Raw genomic sequence first — 21,158 nt, 5'->3', positions numbered from 1 at the left:
CAGAACCATACTTGTTCACTCTGTTTCCATCTGAAGATAGCAAGAGAGAAATTTCCACTACTCTGTAAAGTCAGAATTCACATTTTTACCCAATAAGTTAGTTATGCAATGAGTAATGGAATAACATTTTACATCTCTGAATACAGAAACAAGTATACAAAATGATGAATATTTTCTTGGGCAGTTTAATATTTTCTGGATTACCCTGATACTGTATCCACTGAAAAGAAAAAAAAACACAACAATACAAAATCAAGTTGAAAGCACTCAGCTCAAGAAGGATAAGTGGAAGTTATCAATTCTAAAACTATGCTTTATATTAAAAATTACCAAATTATTGAGACTTACAAGAGCTTAAATGAATAATATCTGCTATTCACAGACTCAGAAGGAGTGGCTAACAATGACTTAATCTGACTGATGGCTTTATTATTAGCAGAAGTCACAGAATGGAAGGAAGGAAGCTGAGCGACCTATGAAAGCCCCCAACTTTAGTGATTCTCTGCTCTCAGAGAAACCACAGTTGAAATGAAGAGGCAAGACAAACAAACCCACATAAAATATTAACCAAAACCCTTCCCATATTATTTGAGCACTGAATGAATTACAGACAGGCATACAGGAATTCAGACAAAGGTGTGAACATGTGGGCTGGATCATTCTGGAAGGCTTCCTGTCAATCTCATATAATAAGAAGCTATAAATTCCTTGATGTCCTGTTAAATCTGAAGAAATGCTGAATGAAACATTCCTTCACACATGGAGAAAAAACTTTAAAACTTCTAACTTCAGGGGCACCTGGGTGGCTCAGTGGTTGAGCAGCTGCCTTTGGCTCAGGTTGTGATCCTGGGGTCCTGGGATCGAGTCCCACATCGGGCTCCCCACAGGGAGCCTGCTACTCCTTCTGCTTATGTCTCTCCCTTTCTCTGTGTCTCTCATGAAAAAGTAAATTCTTAAAAAAACAAAAACAAAAAAACAAAAAAAAACTTCAAACTTAAAATGGTTTGCCGATTCGGTTTAGGTAGAACATTAATTCACTGTTCATAATCCTTAAATAGTTCAAGGTAGAGGCTTTTGAGGAAAAGATAATTTAGACCCTGCTTGGTGAACAATCAAAGTCTTAATCCAACTCATGAAATAATGAGAAGAGTGAAGAGCTGAGGCCAGATTCTGGGAGGAAGCGGGGGAGCTAGGCTTGTTTGTCAAAGATTTATAGGGACCAAAGGAATCTACCTGGATTCTGAAAATAGAAAACAGGCCCTAACCCCTAGAAATCTGAGTCATTTGCCCAGCTAAAATCAAGAGGACAGGGAATACTGCAGGCCAGTTTAATTAATAAGATTCTAGAAGTTAGAGGCAAGACAGGCAGCTTAGGGTAAACACCTGCTTAGGGTAAAACTAGAATAAAACAGTCCCCAGAAGGCACTGCTCTGTAGATTAATACCCCTGGCCAGCCTTTCTGTTTCCCCACAAGAGGGATACTACAAATTTCAGTGACAGATCACTGACCGCATCTAAGGAATGCAAAGCAGTCAACACTCAGTGTTTGGGGAGAGTAGTAACCTAAGCAGCTCTAAAGGCACATTTGTTGAAGCTCTGGGAACTCTCAGCCAGAGTGAGTCTCCATAAAAGTGTCTACAATTCACAGGAGAAATTTTCTGATTAGATCAACCAAATATATTTTGGGGTGAAGGTAGGGGGATGGGTACCACGCAGCACAATGTGGCCACTCAGGGCCCATCTTATATATGAGGCCATTCCTGGATGAGAAAGAATTGTGGGCATCAAGACAGTGACTCCAGTTTGAGTTTATCACAGTGTCGGAGATTTCATTCATTCATTCACTCATTCATTATCTATTCATTGTTAGAGATATCATACCAAAGCAATGTGGCTCAGAATGTAAGTTCTGGAACCAAGTGCGTGGGATCAGTTCCTAGCTCTATCAATTACTGACATAACACTTTTTTCACCTGTCAAAAGCAGTTGATTACAGTACCTAACCCATAGCAATGCAGTAGGAGTTAAAGACTGAATTCACAATAATGAGTGTTCCTTAAAGTTTTTAAATAAATAATAATAATAGCTAAAATGTACACAGTGCCTAGTGCCAGGCACTATTCTAGACTCATCATGTGAATTCAGCCTAAGGTCCTCATGGTCCTTTACCACAAACCTATTCTTCTACTTGCATTCCAATCTTAGTCATTTACTAGGAATGTAGGAATCATCCTAAACTCCTTCCTCTCGCTCACTTCCCACCCCTAAAGATACGGTCAAGTTCTGCCTATTATCCATTCAGCTCCTTCCCTCTTTTCCACTCCTATCACTGCTTGACTCAAGCCTTTTCCAATTTCTCTTAAATATTACGGTAATCTCCTATGTGTCCCCCTAAGGCTAGGGTTGTGCTCATCCAAGTCCTCCATCTTAATTCTAAATGGTCTTTCCAAAACACAAATCTGACAGTATCATTCACCTGCTGAAACCTTCTATAGGAAAAAGTCACAGGTCCAACATGGCACATGGGGGTTTGTGATTTGGCCCAATCTGTCTCCAATATTTGGATTCAGAGAGTGACATTCAATCAATCACTATGTAAGCTGATATATTTCTACCATACCGTACCAATTAACGTAATAACAGATGGTTATTGAATAACAAGCTTAATTTTCTCTTGGGCCTCTGTAGCAAAGCACAGGACGTGAGTGATTATCTTATATCCGCTCAGTGACCCTAGCTGGCCGGCGGTACCGTCTGTCGTTTTAGGAAACTGAAAACTTGAACTGTTACTTCCTATACCACCCGGCCCAGTTTAGGCGTGCAAGCATTTTGCATCTTAATCTCACTTTACACACACCCAGAAAAAAACCTCACTTTTCAAAAGTTCATTAACAAAGTCTCACAATTAAAAGAGCAGCCCTGTGAGTCATTTTTGGATACCCGTGTGGAAATAACAACTCCTCCCTTTGCTGAGAAATGGCTTCAGCAAGTGCATGAGAACCACAGGAAGTAATAATACAGGCCTTAGCTATTGTCACAGGAGTCCAGTGTTCATTCCCTCTCAGGATGGTGTGGCTCTTGCTGTCACCTTGCCCCTGCTGCTTGTCTTCATTCTTCTAAAAATAAAGTCTTTCTTATGTGGGCTTGGAAGGAACTATTTCAAGGCAATATCAGTTTATCCGTATTCCCTGGCTCCTGAGTCATACTGTCAAGTTCAAGTCAAGAAGTACCCATTCTGGGGTTTTCAAGAAAGTGTAACCTAAAACAAGGGAGTGAACAGGTGATCACACCTAAGTGATATCCCCTGTAATTCGTCAAAAGAACTTCAGCTTCTTCTCGAATCAAAACAAAAGTAGTCTAAGGCGCACACTCTGCAAGGGAAGCCTACCCACGGGTCCCTGACATCATCTCCACGAAGCCCCAAACGCGCAGTCCCTTGCCCACTGGGCGGAAAGAAGGGGAAATCACTCCGCTGGGCAGGAGAAAGCCAAGGCCGAGGGCCCGGAGGCGCGAAGCGGGGGTGAGCCCGGGGCGGACCCCAAGGCCCCCCAGACAGCGCTCGAGGCCCCAGCCCGCGAGGCCCCCGGCGCCCCGGCCCCGGCGACCCCCGGCGACCCCCGGCGCCCCCCGGCGACCCCCGGCTCCCGGGGCAGGTAAGGAGAGAGGAAGACGTACAAAGGGGGAAAAACGAACCAGCCACAGGACGGAGCGTGCGAGCCGAGCCCGGTCCCGCGCGGGCGCCCGAGAAGGAGGGAAGCCTGTTGCGCGACTCCTGGCGGCGGGGCTCCGGGCGCCTCCGCGGCCCGGGCTGGGCTCCTCGTCGGCCGCCTGAGCTCCGCGCCCCCGCCCGGCCCCGGCGTCGGGAGCGCCCACGGCCGCGGGAGCAGGCCCCGCCCCGGGACCGCAGCGCGGTCCCCGCCCCGCCCCGCCCGCCCGCCCGCAGCCCCCGAGCCCCTGCGCCCCTGCGCCCCTGCGCCCCTGCGCCCCTGCGCCCCTGCGCCCCTGCGCCCCGAGAGCCAGAGCGGAGCGGCCCGCCGCGCCCCCCCCCCCGCCCGCGCGCCCGCAGGAGCGTCTCCCCGCCCCGCACCTGCCCCATCCCCGCCCCGACAGGCGGGCGGGAGGCGCCGGACTTTCCCCGGGAATCCCCGGGCGCTGCTGACGCCCGGCGGCCGCTCGGGGTGTGGGTGTGCCTGGGAGAGGCCGCTCGGGCGCAGCCCCGCCTTGCCAGAGCCCCTCCCCAGGGGCCTGAGCCCCAGCCGGTTCGTCTGTCTGTTCGTTCACTCACGCACTCACTCATTCGCTCATTCACTCACTCACTCACTCATCCATCCATTCATCCATCCATCCATCCATCCATCCATCCATCCATCCATCCATCCATCCATCCATTCATCCATCCATCTGTCCACCCATCCACCCATCCATCCATCCATCCCTCCCTCCCTCCACCCATCCATCCATCCATCCCTCCCTCCATCCATCCATCCATCCATCCCTCCCTCCCTCCCTCCACCCATCCATCCATCCATCCCTCCACCCATCCATCCATCCATCCATCCATCCATCCCCAACTGAGCGTCCACTCGAGGGCTGAGGATACTTGCCCTGGTTAAAAATAGCCCCAAGACCCTGCCCTCAAAGACCTGGCGTTCCACTGCAGAACGATAAACAGATAAAGTGTGTATTATGCGAAATGGTATCTTGAAAAAAAAAAAAGACTGAAGCTCAAAATTAGGACTTGCTTAACCCCCCCCCAAAAAACAAAACAAAACAAAACAACCCCTCACTGATGGAAAATTTCAGAGAAACTCAGAAGCCAACTAAAAGAGTTCCCAAAAGGCCCCAGCTAGAACAATTTGAGCAACAAAATTAATAAAGTAGTATTAGACTACAAAGTAAGAAGAAAGCCCATGAGTTCCTAATGATATAAGCAGTTTAATGAATAAATAAATGGTGGAGAGGAGATAAATCTCCCCTGCAAAAGAATTTGTAAAAATTTACATAGATATCCACCCTTAAGGAGGAGAAGCATAACTTCCCACTCCTTAAGTATGAGGTGCCCCTAATGACTTCTCCCAAAAAGTAGGGTGTGGAAAGGAGGGAAAAGAGTAACTTCACAACGGAGACACCTAAAAACAAGAGGTTGGCCAAATGATCAAGGTCCAACGGCAGCAGTCATAGATCATATTGTTAGTATACACTCTTGATGTGTGATTAAAATGTCACTTTACCTCTGTGACCTCTTCCCCTAGCTTATCATAAGAAAAAACATCAGACAAATTCCAAAAGAGGGACATCCTACGGTACATGACCAATATTTCTCTAAGCTGTCAACGTCATCAAAAACAAGGAAAGTCTGAAAAACTGCCACAGCATAGAGGAGTCTAAGGAGACATTACACCTGAATGTATGTGGTATATTGAATGGGATCCTGGAACAGAAAAAGGCCATTAGGTAAAAAACTAAAGAGGGGACACCTGGGTGACTGAATAGGTTAAGAGTTTGCCTCTTGATTTCAGCTCAGGTCATGACCTCAGGGTTGAGAGATGGAACCTTAGAGTGCTCGCCCCTCAGTGAGGAGTCTGCTTGAGATTCTCCCTCTCGCCCTGCCTTTCCCCCCACTCATACTCCTGCACTCTCTCTCTCTCTCTCTCTCTCGCAAATAAATAAATAAATCTTAAAAAAAAAAAAAACTAAAGAACTCTGAATAAAGTATGGACTTTCATTGGTAGTATAGTATCAAGATTGGCTCATTAGTTATGATGATGTGCCATACTAATTGTAAGATGTTAATAATAGGGGAAAATGGGAACAAGGTTTATGAGAACCCTCTATACTACTCTTGCAATTTTTCTGTAAATCTTAAACTGTTAAAAAAATAAAGTTTATTTTAAAAGAAAATAAGAGATGAGGGGTGCTATAATAAACTAAAAACAAAACAAAAGGTTTATTTCAAAGACCTCTAAGATAAGAAAGCAATTTGAGGGAGGAAACAATATGGATTATGACCATTTCAAGCAGAGATCTGTAGATGTAAAGGCCCTGAGGCAGGAGCATGCTTGAAGTAGTAGCAGTGTGGCTGGAACAAAATGAGTGTGGGAAGAGCAATGGATCTTGGAGCTAGGGGTGGGGAACAGAGTATGTCATGATCTTGGTGGTCATGACAGTTTTAATATTTTACCCTGATTGAAAAGAAGACGTCAAAGAATTTTTAGTACAGCAGTGACCTCATGGTTTTGAGTTTTTTGTTTGTTTGTGTTGTGTGTGTGTGTGTGTGTGTGTTTACTATTGTGTTGACAAATTAGGAGAAACAATGGAAGAAGACCAACCAGTTAGGCTGTGCTGTTTAATTTTGTCTGTCAACTTGACTGGGCAATGGGGTGCCCAGGTATTTGGTTAAAGATTATCCTGGATGTGTCTGTGTCTGTAAGGATATTTTAGATGAGATTAACATTTGAATCTATAGAATGAGTAAAGCAAATTGCCCTCCCCAGTATGGGTAAGCCTCATCCAGTCTGTTGAAGCCGTGAATAGAACACCAGCCAGGCTGGGTAAGGGAGAATTTGTCCTCTCTGGACATGTCTTTGAGCTGGAACATCCATTTCTTCCTGCCTACAGACTTGCCCTCAAACTGAAAGTTATACCATTTACTTTCCTGCTTCTCAGGCCTTTGGACTCAGGAATTATACCACCAACTTTTCTGGGTCTCCATCTAGCTGACCACAGTTCTTGACAGTTCTCAGCCTCCATAATATATATGTTTCATTTATAAATACATGGTTCTGTTTCTCTGATTCACTGATTTAAAAACCCTAGCAGTAGAGCTGGTAAGAAGTGGGCAGGTTCTGGATATATTCCTAAGGAGAAGCTGACAGTACTGGCTGATTAATTGGATGTAGGACATAAGAGAGTAAAAAGAGTCAGGATGAGTCAAGGTTTTTACTTGGAACAATTAGAAGAAAAGAGGTTCCTTATGCTAATGGGGGAAGACTACTTGAGAAGCAAGTTGTAAGGTTGGGAGAGGGGAGGGAAGGATTGCTGGGGATTAAGAGCTCCATTTTGGACACTTTAAGTTTGGAGTTGTCAAGAAGGGCCCAGATCCTCTTTGGGTGCTAGCAGGATCTAGAAAGCACTGCCCAATATAGTAACCAAATAACTGGTAATGTTCATGGTAATTTGCCTGCTAGCACTCTGATTAGGCCCAGAGAGAATCAAAAAAGAGTAAATGGAGACAGAAGAATGTGACAATAGCTGGAAGGAAATATATGGTCAAGAGAGAGATTTTTATTTTTAATTGGATAATATGCCTATTTGTATGCTCATGGGCATGAGCCAAAGACAAGGAAAAAGTGATGATGTAAGAGAGCTGAAATCACTGTGTAGCAATGTTCTTGAGTAGATGAGCAGGGATAGAATCCAATGCAAAAGGAATGTTGGGGTTAAATTGGAGAAGGTAGAGAATTCTTCTCTGATAGCTGGAGGGGAGGCAGAACAAATGGGCACAGATGCTGATAAATGTGGAGGCAGAAACATGTTTTATCGATGAAGTTAACAAGGTTAGCAGCAGAAAGTGAAGAGGAGAGAGGAAGTTTGAGAAGAGGGTAGAGAGGATGAAATATCATTCAGGGACAGTGAGAATGTAAATAGATTTTGAAAATGTAGTCAGATTGCTGGATAATACTAAAGATTCACTTGGAGTCAGGGACCATGATATAAGGGGGGGGGGCAGTTGGCATAGTTGTGTATTCTCACTAGCCTCATTTGCTTATTTGGGTACAAATAGTGCTAGGCAGAGGTCCAGATACAGCCGGAGCCTGGAGTCTGAGCATCATGGAGGAAAGAGGAACAAGAGTGTGGAGCATCTGTGCAGGGGAATGATTACAAGGAACAACCATGGCATTTAAACCAAGGAAAGAGAGAAGAGAGGACATGAATGATGGTGTTGAGGCAAAGTGAAAAGGTGTTAGGTTAATGGATTAGAGGTTCCGGGGCGTCAAGGAATTACACGGTAGGGGATTAGGGAGATTCAGTTGGAAAAATGCACGTTGCTTATCAGAGAGTGAGATCTTTGAGACTTAGATGATGAAGGAATAAAGATACATAATGGCAGTCTAGATGGACCTGGGCTTTCTGCAATTGATGTGCATGACTCCTTCTAGGCTCCCAGGTAGTGTCCTATGTTTTATACATTTTTTTTTTTTCTGAGAGGTTGGCTCTCACCTCCAGTTTGGATTTTTTGAACCATGAATATGGATGAGGACTTAAGGATAAACCCAGATAAAGCAGGACAAGTACATGGAGAGGGGCATAGCTGCTGCATGAAGTCCTGTCCTATGTATACACCATCTTATATCCTACTGCCATCCCAAATTTGAAGTGCTCGTGAACCCACTGAATTTCATGATTGGAGGTCATCTAGCCCAGCCAACCCTCTCAAGTACAACTCCTCCATAGCCCTCAGCTAAATAGTCATATTTTATCCCCTCACTATATAGCATTCAGCAACCACCATTTCTCTTTGCCATGCTAGTTTTCAAAGTCCTTGAAGATATTTTGTGTGTGATACAATATATGTGGCATAAAATTTACCATTGTCATCTTTTTAAAGCGTAAAGTTCAGTTCCATAGGTACAATCACATTATTATGTAAACATCACCACCCTTTTCCAAAATTTTTTATCTACCCTAACTGACAAGTCTGTACCTATTAAACACTAATTCTCCAATCCCCCTTTCCCTAGCCCCTGGCAACCACTGCTCTACTTTCTGCCTCTATGAAATTGATTAATCTAGACATGTCGTATAAGTGGAATGGTACAATATTTGTCCTTTTGCAATTGGCTTGTATCACTAGGCATAATGTCTTCAAGGTTTATCTATGTTATAGCATGTGTGTCCGAATCTTTTTCCTTTTAAAGGCTGAATAATATTTCTTTTTCAGTTGTTGCTTTCATTTTTCTGGTGTATATAACCATAAGTGGAATTGCTGAATCATATGGCAATTCTCTGTGTAATTTATTGTGTGTGGTATCATCACACCATTTTTTCACAGTAGTTGCACTGTTTTATATTCATACTAGTAATGCACAAGAGTTCTGATGTCCCCACCTCCTTGCCAACACTTATTACTTCTTATAACCTATCTTTGATTTCCTCTCTGTGTGACACACTGCTAGGCACATGATGTTGTATGAGTCAACAAACAGTAATTGTTAACCCTGTTGGAAAGGGAAATGAGGTTAAATGAAGCAGCAAGCCCTAACATGCACATCTTGGTCTAGATCTATGCTGCCCATTATTGTAGCCACAGGTAGTTATTTAAATTTAAATTAATTAAGATTAAGCAAAAATTTAAATTCAAGTCCTCAGTCTCAGTGACATTTTTGGTGCATAACAGCCACCATAACTAGTGGTTATTAGTGTCCATTACATTCGACTGTACAGAGTAGAACATCACCAGAACATCATCATGAATGTTACCAGTTCTTTTGTTACTATATATTGGGCAGTGCTTCCTAGATCCTGCTGGTACCCTGGGCTTTGTCTCACAAATCATATTTGGATAGTCTTTTCCAGAATTGGCCAGCTTAAAATTTAAGATAAAAGTCTTTCTTTTAGGAGGGAGGAAATATGCTGCCTAAAAAGTCTATGGCCCTTTGGCTCAGGGCATGATCCTGGGGGCCCGGGATCGAGTCCCATGTCAGGCTCCCTGCATGGAGCCTGCTTCTCCCTCTGCCTGTGTCTCTGCCTTTCTGTCTCTCTGTATCTCTCATGAGCAAATAAATAAAATCTTAAAAAGAAAGAAATTCTAGATTTTAATAATGCCATCATGTGTGCATACACCTTCTGTTTGCCCCTTCAGATCTACTTTCTACCTCCCTCCATTCTACTCTCTAGCCTGGATGGTTGATCCTAATGGATTATTGCAATAGGTTTCTATGCCCTCGGGCTTAGCCCATAGGGAGATCTAGCAGGAGAGTGGAAGCAGCGGATGAGGTATTCCAAGCCAAAAGGCTGTCTGTGTTCCTCAACAGAAGGTTCCTCTAAGATGGTCTGTTCTATATGATTCCCTCTCCTTCCTGGTTCTGAATACCCCTCTCCCTACTCATGGTTCTCAGGCCTGGGGTATGACAACCCAGGAGTCCCTATGGTTTCCACTCTGCCTATAGCTTTATAATATTACCTTTATTTATAAAACTTCATTATGAATGTGCCATCTGTTTCATGTTGGAACACTGAACAGGATCCTTAATCAGTTAGAACATAGTGTCCAAATCCCTGCTTTGAATAATTTATACCTACAGTCCTACAAAAATATTCCCTGATAGGACAGGCCAGGTGGCTCAGCAGTTTAGTGCTGCCTTCAGCCCATGGTGTGATCCTGGAGACCTGGGATTGAGTCCCATGTCAGACTCCCGGCATGGAGCGTGCTTCTGTCTCTGCCTGTCTCTGCCTCTCTCTCTCTCTTTGTCTCTCATGAATAAATAAATAATCTTTAAAAAAATGTTCCCTGATAATGTTAGCATCTCTTTATCCCAATCCACCAGTTAGCTTTATGAAAAAACTATGTTGTAAGTCATACAATAAATAAATTTTTCTCCAGTAAACAGACTAGAAAAATATTCTGAATCACAGGCAAATCTTTTTGGATATAGCTTCTCTACATAAAATATTGTTTATGAAAATATATAAAGAAAACTATAAAATAAATAGGTTAAAGTTTAAAATATTAAATATTTTAATATCCGATAAGCTTTAAATTACCTCCAGATATGTGAGAAAATCTGTACCTCAGTACTGCAAACAAACCTTCATTACTCAGTATACACAACTTACCAGAGAACATGGTTTCTATCTATACACTGAATGTTTGCGTCTCCCAAAATTCATGTCATAATCTAATACCCAGTGTGATGATATTAGGAGGTGGGGCCTTGGAAGGTGATAAGGTCATAAAGATGGAGCCCTCAAGAATGGGATTCATGTTCTTATAAAAGAGGCCCCAGGGATCCCTGGGTGGCGCAGCGGTTTGGCGCCTGTCTTTGGCCCAGGGCGCGATCCTGGAGACCCGGGATCGAATCCCACATCGGGCTCCCGGCGCATGGAGCCTGCTTCTCCCTCTGCCTGTGTCTCTGCCTCTCTCTCTTTCTCTCTGTATGACTATCATAAATAAAAAATAAAAAAATTTAAAAAAAATAAAAAAAAATAAAAAAAAAAATAAAAGAGGCCCCAGAGAACTCTCTTGCCACTTCTGTCATGTGAGAACACCAGCAAGTAGACAGCCATCTGTGAACCAGGAGGTAGGCTCTCACCAGACACCAAATCTATTGGCACCTTGATATTAGACTTACCAGCCTCCAGAACTGTGACAAATAAATTTCTGCTATTTATAAGCCATAAGGTCTAGAGTATTTTTGCTATAGCATATAGCCTACATGGACTAAGACACCATTTGAAGCTCAATATTTAAATATGCAATTAGTAGCAGCTCATTTAAAAATATATAAGCCCCATAATGCTAATTCCTATATTAAAGATAACTGAAACTTACTGCTCAGTTACAATGGGCCAACCACTATGCTAACACTTTCATATATTGTTTAATTCCCATTACAAATTTGTGAGGTGTATACAACTCAACTCCATTTGACAGAGGAGGAAATGAGCCTTAAAGTCTCCTGTCCACTGTACCAGTACCAGCAAGCAAAAGACCCTAGATTCAGATCCTCATGTCCAACACAAAAGCCCATTGTTTTAAAGATTTTATTTACTTACGAGAGACACAGAGAGAGAAAGGCAGAGACACAGACAGAGGGAAAAGCAGGCTCCATGCAAGGAGCATGAAGTGGGACTCGATTCCGGGTCTTCAGGATCACACCCCAGGCTGAAGGCAGTGCTAAACCGCTAAGCCACTGCAGCTGCCCATGTTCTTAACTGCCGATAAAGAATCCAAGAACAGCATCAAAGACCACAGAAGAACCAAAAAATAAGGACTATCCAAAGCAAATGATTTCTTTTATCCTCTTACCTATACTCAAAGAGCGATGTCTAAATCTAAATAAGCTTAGAAAAAATTAGAAAAAAAAATAAGAGAAAGAAAGGAAGAAAGAAAAAAAGAAAGAAAGAGAAAGAAAGAAAGAAAGAAAGAAAGAAAGAAAGAAAGAAAGAAAGAAAGAAAGAAAGAAGAAGAAGAAAGAAAGAAAGAAAGAAAGAAAGAAAGAAAGAAAGAAAGAAAGGAAAGAATGCAACAGATAACTCATAGAAAAGCAAATTTCTTATCGTATAGGAAGCTTATTTTTCTGTGCATGGTACACAAGGAGGAGTAGAAAATTAGCGGTGAAAATGTACTATTTTGATATTAGTTAAATCTTATTCCTGCCAGCAATTCCTGAAATGACATGGTTGTATTTTTATTTTAGCCCAAATTACAATTAAGTGAAAACTTCCCTCTGATACATTGGCATACTTGCAAGAGGCTTGAAGGTGACCATGTACTGGCTGTCCTATGCATGCAAATAGAACATTCTCTGTGAAAGAGAATGGGATAAAAAATACCAAGTCTAGAGATAGTATAATTGATCTGCTTAATGGCTCTTAATGATTTTTCTGCAACTGTGATTTTGCATAACAAGTTGCAAGACTATTTTAAGATGAGACTGTTGCTCAATACTCACTTCTGGTAAACTCATTTTGCACCATCACCCTTCCCTGCGGAACTGATAAAAGTGAAACAGAAAAAGCATAAACAGAATGTAACAAATAAGCCATGCCTATTACTAATAAAGTAATAGTTTCATTGTAAGCCTTTAAATATTGTTTTTGAATTGGAATAATTAAATTTGTTCTCAACAAGCATAATTTTCACAGACAGACTAAACATTTTTATAATCCATATTTTGGTCACTTAGATGAATTTGTGTCATCCATTTAGAAACTATGTCTTTCTAGACCAAAAAGCCTTACTTTGGGGATGAGACATGGTTTTCTTCTCTTTTTCTTCATCCATTTCATCCTCTTCTTGCAGCTCCATGATTTTGTCTTACTTTTCCCTTTAGCACAATCATCAAGTAGACTGAATCCTTCAAAAATGGCTTATAATTTTTGTGAGTGCATGGACCATGGCCAGCATCCTTCCATAACTCTAAAGAAAATTTAAAAGTACAAATTGGCACTTCCAAAAGCAAACATATTTCAAATGACGAATATGTTTTAAAGATGAACTTACTAAAAGTGACACAGTGAAAACAGATCGAAGTCTCAGCAGTAAACTCACAGATTCAGTGGACAGCCTTCTTACAGGTACCTGCTCTTGGAATGATGATCATGTTGAAGAGACCTTGGGGAAGCTGACAGATGTACCTCTCAGTCCACAGCTCCTTTCCTTACTTATGTGCCTAGGGCGTAAATAGGAATCTTTGGTAGGAGCTGATATGGCTTTGCATCACTCTCAGTGTTGAAAGCAGGCCACTCTAGCCAATTTCTTTAAACCCTATTTTCTACAAGTTGGTGATGGGTAAAGATCAGTTATGAAACAGGAACTTTTGCCACAACTCTACATCCCTAGTAACAAAGAAACATTTACAAAACAAACGCCCCCAGGCAAATCAGAATCCGTAAATGATTACAATGCAAATGTGGGTACTGCATATAATCTATTCATGCCTTATTTCTTTCAAGGTCCTAGGACATCAACTCTCCAACTTTAAGTAATGAGTAGACTTCTCTTCAGAGAAAAAGAATATTGTGACACTCAGTGTTGACAAATTAATATAACATAAATACATAAACATGATATAAATTCCTTATGATTACAGCATCATTAGAAAACTATAAAATTCAAACAAATCATATGTGGAATTTAAGAAACAAACACACAAAGGGGGGAAAAAAAGAGACAAACCAAGAAACAGATGCTTTTATCTTACACTTGATCTTAGCCAAAAGGCTGAGAAGCAAAAATTAGTTGATCCTGAAGCAAGATCCCCACTGCGCAGGGAGCTATGCGGAGCTCAATCCCAGGATCCTGGAATTGATCCAAAGACAGACGCTTAACCTACTGAGCCACCCAGGTGTCCCATAATTTTTTGAGTTTTCATGCTGTTTTCCATAGATGCTGCACCAATTTACATTCCCATCAATGATGCACAGGTGGTCTCTTTTCTTCATATCCTTTCTAACTTATTATCTCTTTTCTTTTTGATGACAGTCATTCTAACATTGTACTTTTGATTTGCATTTCCTTGATAATTAGTGATGTTAAGCACCTTTTCATTTACCTGTTGGCCATTTGTAGATCTTCTTTGGAGAAATGTCTGTTCAGTTCCTCTGTCCATTTTTAAAATGTTTTGTTTTGGGATGCCAGGTAGCTCAGCAATTGAATGTCTGCCTTGGGCCCAGGGCACAATCCTAGAGTCCTGGGATTGAGTCCCACATCGGGCTCCCTGCATGGAGCCTGCTTCTTTCTCTGCCTATGTCTCTGACTCTCAGTCTGTGCCTCTCATGAATAAATAAATAAAATCTTTAAAAATAAATAGTTTTGTTTTGTTTTTGCTTGACTTGTATGCATCCTTTATATTTCTTGGATATTAACCCCTTATAGGGTACATGATTTATAAATATGTTCTCCCATTTGGTACGTTGCTTTTTCATTTTGTTTATGGCCTTTATTTGATGTAGTTTCACTTGTTTATTTTTGCTTTTATTATCTTTGTTTTTGATGTCAAACAACAACAACAAAAATCACTGCCAAGATTGAAGTCAAGGAGCTTACTCCCTATGTTTTCTTCTAAGAGTTTTATAATTTCAGGTCTTACATTCAAGTATTTAATCCATTTTGAGTTGACTTGTGTATGGTGTAAGACAGAGGTCCAATTTCATTCTTTTGCATTTGACTGTCCAGTTTTCCCAACACCATTTAGTGAAGAGACTATTTTTTTCCATTGTATATTCTTGGTTTATTTATGGAAAATTAGTTGACCACATATACATGAGTTTATTTCTGGGCTCTTTATTATGTTCCATTGATTTATGTGTCTGTGTTTATGCCAATACCATACTGTTTCTGTGGAAAATACCATTGGAATTTTGATAGGGATTGTATTAAATCCCTATCAAATTGCTTTGGGTAGTATGAATATTTTAACAATATTAATTTTTCTAATTCCACAAACACAGAATATCTCTCCATTTATTATTGTCTTCTCCAATTTCTTTCATCAATATCTTACAGTTTTCAGTGTATAGATCTTTCTCCTCTTTGGTTAAATTTATTCTTTGTATATCATTCATTTTGATGCAATTGTAAATGGATTGTTTACTTGATTTCTCTTACTGATAGTTCATTGGCATGATATAGAAACACAACTGATTTTTGTATATTGATTTTGTATCCTTCAACTTTACTGATTTTTAAAATAATTTCTAACAATTTTTGGTGGAATTCTTAGGATTTTCTCTTATATTTAATCTGCAAATAGAGAAAGTTTTACTTCTTCCTTTTTGATTTTGATGACTTTTATTTCTTTTCCTACCTAATTGCTCTGGCTAGAACTTCTAGTACTAAACTGAATAAAAGTGACAAGAGTGAGCATCCTTGTCTTGATCCTGATCTTAGAAGGAAAGTTTTCAGCTTTTCACCATTGAGTATGATAGGTGCAGGCTTGTCACATGCAGCCTTTATTATGCTGAGATAAATTCACTCTATACCCAGTTTATTACAAGATTTTATCATGAATCAATGTTGAAGTTTGTCAAATGCTTTTTCTTCATCTATTAAGATTATTGTGAGATTTTGATTCCTCACTTTGTTAATGTGGTGTATTGCATGCGTTGATTTGTGGATGTTGAACCATTCTTGCATCCCTGAAATAAACTCCACTTGATCATGGTGTACGATCTTTTTAATATATTGTTGAATTCAGTTTGCTAATATTTTGTTGAGGATTTTTGCATCTATGTTCATCAGGGATATTGGTCTATAATTTTGTTTTCTTGTAGTTGTACTTGATTGGATTTGGTATCAGAGTAATGCTGACTTCATAAAATGAGTTCAAAAGTGTTCTGTCCTCTTCTATTTTTTTGGAAGAATTTGAAAAGGATTAGTACTCATTATTAAAATACTTGGTAGAATACACCAATGAAGACATTTGGTCCTGGATTTTCTTTGTTCGGAGGGTTTTTTATTATTGATTTAATCACCCTATTTGTAATGGGTCTCTTCAGATTTTGTATTTCTTCATGATTTAGTCTTGGTAGGGAGTATTTTCTAGGAATTTTCCATTTCTTCTAGGTTGTCCAATTTTTTTGCATATACTTATTTTTAGTCTCATGATCCTCTGTATTTCTGTGGTATCAGTTGTAACATCTCCTTTTTTGTTCTAACTTTGAGTCTTCTCTCTTTTTCTCTTGGTAAGTGAGTCTAGATAAAGGTTTATCAATTTTGTTTACCTTTTCCAAAAAACTTCCTCTTAGTTTCATTGATCTTTTCAATTGTCTATTAGTCTCTACCTCCTTTATTTCCACTCTCATCTTTGTTATTTCCTTTCTTCTGCTAACTTTAAGCTTGATTTATTCTTATTTTCCTATTTCTTTGAGGGGTAGAGTAAAATTGTTTGTCTAAGTGGTCTTTTTATCCTTATGGAGGCAATTATTGCTCCATCTTAGAACTTCTTCTGCTCCATCACATTAGTTTTGGTAGCTTGTGCATCCATATTCATTTGTTTCAAGAAATTTTGAATTTTCTTTCGATTTATTCTTTAATACATTAGTTGTTCAGTAGCACATTGTTTGCTATCCACATATTTGGGAATTTTCCAATTTTCTTACTGTAACTGATTTCCAGTTTTATACCATTATGGTCGAAAAAGATACTTGATATGATTTCAATCTTTTAAAATTTAGTAAGATATGTTTTGTGGCATAACAAATAATGTATCCTGGAGAACATTCCAGGTGCACTTGATAAAATGTGTATTCTTCTGCTGTTGGATGGGATATTCTGTAAATGTCCATTATGTCCATCTGTTCTAATACATAGTATAAGTCCAATGGTTCTGTATTGATTTTCTGTGTGGATGATGTATCCATTGTTGAAAAGGTCAAAACAAGCTCTACTTTGCATTTATAATTATCTGGAAGAAAAGATACATAAATTTAAGGCAAACACAATATAAAGTTCCATTTGGAATTGGAAATAAAAGTTTCAAGATAGTTCTGTTTAATACTGCCTATTTTACTGCTGCTACTGCCATAGACAATCAAGATGCTAATCAAGTATAGTGGGAAAAAATGTGTTGATAGAAACTGCTTTTAAAATCTGCTTCTAATAAAATAAAATTTAAAAAATCTACTTCTGATCACACCAATTTTTATCCTTTGACAACTTCTCATTGCAGGCCCACCATCCTGTCTCAGTCCAGGTCCTATTTGTAATTCAATTTGACACCAGATGTAGGGGGGTAAAAATCTCCTCTGAGATTTGTATAAAGTTGGTAGTCATGGAAATTTTAAGTCTGAATTCATATTACCTGTATGGGACAAAGGGCCTCAAGCCTAATTTATAATGGACTGGTTTGATTATGCTACCAAATGACAGACTGAAACAAAGGCACACCCTCTCTGAAAATACTAAACTATCCAGATTGACAGTAACTCTACTATACCAACAGTCAAGAGACCCATCCTTGGAAATGTCAAAATGTGAAAAAATACGAATTGCAGACTATCATATATTTATAAAAGTTATGAGAATTTAATGAGATAACTCATGCAAACTGCTCATAAACCATGCCTAGAAAGTAGTAAACTGCTATAATCATGATCATCATCATCACTTTTCAGCTCTATTTGCAACAATCAAAAACTTTCATCACAGTAAATCAGACCTACTCACCTTTCTGCAAACACTCATTGCTTCTTTTATTTCTTTGTTTTGTGCAGGATGAAATGATGATACTATTATCATCCTCATGCTAGCTCCAACAGAGCCACATACCTACCCTCTTTTACAGATCATACTCTCTTACCAAATCAAAGAGTAGGACTGGATAATTTTTAAAACTTTTTATTATAGCCAGTGTTGGGCCTGTGCAAAAATCTCTAGAATAGTTAATCTCTAAGTTAAGATATTTATTAGCTTATGGTCAGTAAAACCCTTCATTCTTATGCCTTCTGCCCTAGACTATTCACAGGCATCATATCCTTTTAGGCCACATAATTTTTGTATATCTTTCTAGTTCTAAAAGTTTATACTAAATTCAGCAACTCATGGAATTACACTGTAAGTCTTGGTTATTAAGTAATTTTTCTGCCCCCAACTGAGTAAAATGAGCCTTGATACTGCTCTACTATTTAGTTAATACTTACACATTGACTTCTGCTTCCAAACATGATGGAGTAACAGGGACCAGATGTATCCTCCCAAATTAATAACAACAGCAAAGACAAAATATATAAACACCAATTTTCAAGATATTGAGCAATAAATAATGAAGGACTGTGATCTGCAAGATATGTAAAATACACAAGGTCAGCCCTTTCTGTCCCAGCTTGCTCCTTGAAGAGAGTTTCAAGTACATGGCCCAGAGAAGAAGCCAGGCAGATTCCCTGAGTTGAAGAGATGAAGCTGAATGTCCAGGGAGATCAAGGTGACTACAGCTCATAAGATCATGCCCTGGGCCAAAGGCAAACAAACACTCAACTGCTGGGCCACCCAGCCATCCTAGTTCTTAAACCATTTGTAAAGTGGTATGATATCTCTCAAAAGTAAACTGAGATAAGTGAATGAGGGATACTATAAACCCAAAGCAACTAAAATTTTAAAATAACATGCTAGTAAAAGTGAAAAAAAAAATGGAATCATTAAAATGCTCAATTGATTAAAAAAAAACAGAAAAAGAGAGAAAAGAGAACAAAGACAGAACAGTTGGGAAACAACTAGCAAGATTAGATTTCAATATGACACATAATAATTACATTAAATGTAGGTGGTCTAATCTCCCCAGTTAACAGGCTGAGATGGTCAGATTGGATGCAAACCACAATATTCTGCTTACAAGAAAATCACTTCTTAACTATCAAGACTCAAAATGAGTAAAAGAATGGAAAGAAGATACAGCATTCTAACACAAACCAAAAGAAAGCAAAAGTGGTTCCATTAATGTCAGAGAAAATAAATTTCAGAGCAGAAATACTAGTAGTATAAAGAAAGTAATTTCATAATGGTAAAGAAATCAATTAACTCGAAAGAAATAATCTTAGGTTTATGTACCAATATCAGCTTCCAAATGTATGAAGTAATAAATTAATAAATTCTAATCTATTTAAATAATTTTCAAGTTTTTATATCCATTATAATTTGCATTTTTCCTTTTACTTTTTTTTTAAGATTTTATTTATTTATTCACGAGACACAGAGAGAGAGATAGAGGCAGAGACACAGGCAGAGGGGGAAGCAAGCTCCATGCACAGAGCCTGACATGGGACTCGATCCCAGGATCCAGGTCTCCAGGATCACACCCTAGGCTGAAGGTGGTGCTAAACCCCTGAGCCACCAGCGCTGCCCTCCTTTTTTAAATTTTTTTTTTAATTTTTATTTATTTATGATAGGCACACAGTGAGAGAGAGAGAGAGGCAGAGACACAGGCAGAGGGAGAAGCAGGCTCCATGCACCGGGAGCCTGATGTGGGATTCGATCCCGGGTCTCCAGGATCGCGCCCTGGGCCAAAGGCAGGCGCTAAACCACTGCGCCACCCAGGGATCCCGGCTGCCCTCCTTTTAATTTTTTAATTAGTAGACTTTATTTTGGAGGGTAGTTTTACATTTACAAGAAATATTGAGCAGAAAGTATAGAGTACTCCCCCCACCATCACCTTCCTTTTTCATTAGTGGGGTACATTTGTTACAATTGATGAGCCACTGTTGATATATTATTAACTAAAGTCCATAGTTTATATTAGGAATCACTCTTTGTGTTGTACATTCTCTGGAGTGTATGTGCATGTATGTGTGTGTATGTGTGATTTTTCTTTAATTGGGTTTTGACAAATGTATTCATATGTATCATAATAAATAGCTTCACTGCTTAAAAAATTCCTGTGTTCAACCTATTTATCCTATCTCCCTTACCCCCGGCAACCACTAATTTTTTTTTTATTATCTCCACAGTCTTGACATTTCCCAAAATGTCATATAGTTGGAATTGTTCAGTATATTCTTTTATAGAATGGCTTCTTCCAGTAAGTAATGTGCATTAAAATTTCCTCTGTGTTGTAGGTTGATAATTCATTTATTTTTTGTTGTTGAATAATATACCAGTGTTTGGATGTGCTCAGCTTGTTTATCCACTCGCCAACTGAGGGGCAGGATTGTCAGATCATATGATAATAGTATGTTTAGTTTTGTAAAAAAAACTGTCAAACTGTCTTCCAAAGTGGTGTTAGAATTCCCACCAGCAGTGAATGAGAGCTCCTGTTTCTCCACATCATCACCAGTATTTGGTGTTGTTGGTGTTTTGGATTTTAGTCATTCTAATAAGTGTGTAGTAGTATCTCATTTTTATGTTAATTGCTTTTTAGTTTTAACAGATAATTTTAATATATTGCTTAATATTTTGAGGTTTTGAATGTTTACATTAACTTACATTTTTGATAAAAGTAAATTCAAAGTAAAATTTGAATATCATTACTATACTATATGTTGTGAGATTATATTTGCTAAGATAGGATGAAGAACAGATTTTATTTAATGATTTAAATTAATTTATAATCTTAAGATATTTAAATATACAGAATGGTGGCATCTATTCAGATGCTTGTCTTGGGGCAGTCCTGTTTGGGGCAGGGGGTCATAATTTTTGAAAATCATTGAGAGGTATAGCCTCAGTAGAAATGCGTACATACATGAATACAGACAAAATTCTGTATGTCTATCAAGGATCCACAGACTTCTTAAGACTCATCCAGGTATTCATTCATTATAGGGCAACAGCCCCTGCTCTGAATTTCTGACATGTTTAGTTTCCCAAAAGCACAGTCTCAAAATTTTTATACTCTTACTCCTCCGGAGGTGTCCAGTTCCTTAAGCAGTAATTCGTTCAGTCTATTTAAGACGTTCAGCACTTCTTTCCTTTTGCAACCATTGCTGAAGCGTTAGTGGCCAAA

At 39.4% G+C, this 21,158-nt stretch overlaps 1 protein-coding gene across 7 annotated transcripts in view; it reads right to left on the bottom strand.

Moving 5' to 3' along the window:
• STX11 (syntaxin 11) overlaps nt 1-13,413 on the bottom strand; it is a 45,134-nt gene extending 31,721 nt beyond the window's left edge. The window contains exons 1-4 of one of the 7 annotated variants that reach the window (XR_005983877.1): nt 13,226-13,413; nt 12,964-13,139; nt 12,675-12,716; nt 11,798-11,934 (exon numbers count right to left, since the gene is read on the bottom strand). Coding sequence is in view for 2 of the 7 variants with exons in the window: in XM_041729826.1 (XP_041585760.1) it covers nt 12,964-13,030 (67 nt within the window). In the remaining 5 variants the exon portion in view is untranslated. Of the gene's footprint in view, nt 1-3,675; nt 3,931-4,087; nt 4,183-11,797; nt 11,935-12,674; nt 12,717-12,963; nt 13,142-13,225 lie in introns of those variants that run through there. The other 6 variants (XR_005983878.1, XM_041729826.1, XM_041729833.1 and 3 more) reach the window with 6 other exon arrangements.
• Nucleotides 13,414-21,158: the final 7,745 nt, after the last annotated feature.

The sequence above is a fragment of the Vulpes lagopus genome, chromosome 2 (assembly GCF_018345385.1).
Source record: "Vulpes lagopus strain Blue_001 chromosome 2, ASM1834538v1, whole genome shotgun sequence".
NCBI lineage: Eukaryota > Metazoa > Chordata > Mammalia > Carnivora > Canidae > Vulpes > Vulpes lagopus.
This window is presented reverse-complemented; position numbering and strand designations above follow the sequence as displayed.